The 2,765-nt window shown below is 36.0% G+C and overlaps 1 protein-coding gene across 1 annotated transcript in view; it reads right to left on the bottom strand.

Moving 5' to 3' along the window:
* LOC110445869 (DNA-directed RNA polymerase, mitochondrial-like) overlaps positions 1-2,765 on the bottom strand; it is a 76,183-nt gene that overhangs the window by 66,333 nt on the left and 7,085 nt on the right. Inside the window, exon 3 of the mRNA XM_021490696.1 lies at positions 908-1,240. Coding sequence (XP_021346371.1) covers positions 908-1,240 — 333 coding nt within the window. The remainder of the gene's footprint in view (positions 1-907; positions 1,241-2,765) is intronic.

Below are 2,765 nucleotides of genomic sequence, written 5' to 3'. Positions count from 1 at the left end.
ACTAGGACCATTAAATCAGCCTTTTTTACTATAAAATAACAATACTAGGACCATTAAATCAGCCTTTTTTACTATAAATAATAATACTAGGACCATTAAATCAGCCTTTTTTACTATAAATAATAATACTATCCATTAAATCAGCCTTTTTTACTATAAATAATAATACTAGGACCATTAAATAAGCCTTTTTTTTAATAAATTAACAACACTAGGACCATTAAATCAGCCTTTTTTACTATAAATTAACAATACTAGGACCATTAAATCAGCCTTTTTTACTATAAATAATAATACAAGGGCCATTAAATCAGCCATTTTTACTATGAATAATAATACTAGGGCAATTTATTCAGCCTTTTTTACTATAAATAATACTAGGACCATTAAATCAGCCTTTTTTAAGTTTAATAACTTGAGTTCAATTTTGAAATAGGTTTTCTAAAATAGTGGTTGTGGTGGCAAACTTGGATTTCTGATTGACACGAGAAATAATAACACTTTGTCAGGGCCATTAAGTAGATCATGCCCACCAAGTCTCAGTTTAACAGACCAATAAGAACAGGGGTCAAAGTGTTTTAAATAGGGTTTCACAAAGATGGCTGAGCAGGACATGTTGAATTTCAGATCAACCTCTTTAAATTTCACCAGTCAATCATCCCTATTCAGTTAATTATGCCCATCAGAACTTCAATTTTATATTTGAAATAGATTTTCGACATGGCAGTCATGGTGGTTATATTGGGTTTCATATTGGAGTATTAATGATGTCTCTCTTCAGTGGCATCGCAGTTTAAGTTTAACTCACAACAGAGGATGGCGACAGAGACAATATCATAGCAACATGCGCCTTTACATATAAGTTACATCAAATAAATCAATATGGCCTTTAAGAGATTTCACTTACCTTTCCTTTCAGTGTAAGAGTGTGCAGTATGTTGGCAATGTCCAAGTCTTCTAGTTTGGTGATGAGATGGTCTAAGGATTTCTGTCCCGTCTCCTTCTTAAAACTTTCATCGTTCACACCATGCACTCTTTTTCGGCTTACTATGCCAGGAGCAAATTTGTTAATTCTAGTAGATAATCGTTCATGTTCTTTTCTCCATGTGCTGTTACTGTTATTTGAAGTTTCTAAATCGTCGTCTCTAGACAATACACTAATGGTACTGTTTTCAAGCGTTTTTAACAGTGTTGCCTCAGCACCGGATTTTCTTCCGAATGTTTTCCCGATCCTGGATTGCTTTAAAAGAAAAACAAAAGTTGTGTTAGAGGTGGACATAATATACCTCACTGAACATTACAATTAGCTTAGAATACATTACATTTGACATTCCCATTATCGGTTACAAATTTCATTATCGATATAATCGGTTCTTCATTGAAATCAAAGTGCTAATGTTTTCAATGTAAAAAAGTATTGAAAGTAATTTATATGTGCATAAAAATTGCTTGAAAACCCATTCATTATAAAAGAACAAAACCTAGTGTATAGAACTTTAACAACTCTGTCTATTGATGTTATGGTAGTGTCCCCACTTTATTTGGGAATTCAGTCCCATAAAAGTATGAAGTACAAGAGGCCCAGAGGGCCTGTATCGCTCACCTGGAAATGTTACAGTTGATATAGCCAGATGTTGCTGGAAGTGTACATGTATAACATGGTTAGTCAGGGGTTATATTTATATCCAATTGGACAAAATCCTGTCATTCCTACAGGAAAAGAGGATTTTGAAAAATTTGCTATGTTGCCCCCCAAGGGGGTCAGACCCACCATTGATACAAAATTAGGTCCCCTTCATCCAAGGATGCTTTAGACCAAATATGGACATAATCCTGTCATTATTACAGAATTAGAAGGATTATAAAGCTATTTTTTATTTCCCTATTTGGCCTCGCCCCTCTGCACCCAGGGGTTCAAACCCACCATTTATACAAAATTGAAATCCCTACCAAATAGGATGCTGCTGTTCAAATTTGGTCAAAATACCTTCATCACAACAGAAGAAGAAGGATAATAAAGCTATTCCTCTATATCCCTTATCGGGCCCCGTCCTCTGCCCCATGGGGGGTCAGACCCACTTTTTATACAAAATTGGTTCCCCTCCAACTAAGGGTGCTACATCCCAAATTTGTCATTCTTACAGAAGGAAAAGGATTTTGAAGAATTTGTTATGTTTCCCATATTTGGCACAGACCCTCTGCCCCCAGGGAGGTCAGACCAACTATTTATACAAATTAAGTCACCCTCACCAAAGAATGCCTTTGACGAAATATGGACAAAATCCTGTCATTCCTACAGAAGAAGAAGTATTTAAAAAAAATTATTATGTTACCCCTATTGGGCCCACCCCTCTGCCCCCATGGATGCCACAATCACTGTTTATACAAAATTGAGTCACTTTTGCCCAAGGGTGCTCCAAACCAAATTGTAATGAAATTCCTTAATTAAATCCCTACAGTAGAAGAAGGATTTTAAAGGTTTTACCTCTATTTCCCCTATTAGGCCCCGTCCACAGGGGAGCTATACCAACAATTTATACAAAATTGAGTCTCCTCTAGCAGTGTGTTAGAGGAACCTCTCCGTAATGTTGATTTATAGATGTAACTGATGTCAGACTGGACCAGAGAACTACCACCGATTACATTTATAGCAGTGTGTTAGAGGAACCTCTCTGTAATGTTGTTTTATAGATGTAACTGATGTCAGACTGGACCAGAGAACTACCACTGATTACATTTATAGCAGTGTGTTAGAGGAACCTCTC

This window comes from Mizuhopecten yessoensis, unplaced genomic scaffold (genome assembly GCF_002113885.1).
Source record: "Mizuhopecten yessoensis strain PY_sf001 unplaced genomic scaffold, ASM211388v2 scaffold2399, whole genome shotgun sequence".
Taxonomy (NCBI): Eukaryota; Metazoa; Mollusca; class Bivalvia; order Pectinida; family Pectinidae; genus Mizuhopecten; species Mizuhopecten yessoensis.
Note: the sequence above shows the minus strand (reverse complement) of the source record. Positions and strands in the feature narration are given on the sequence as shown.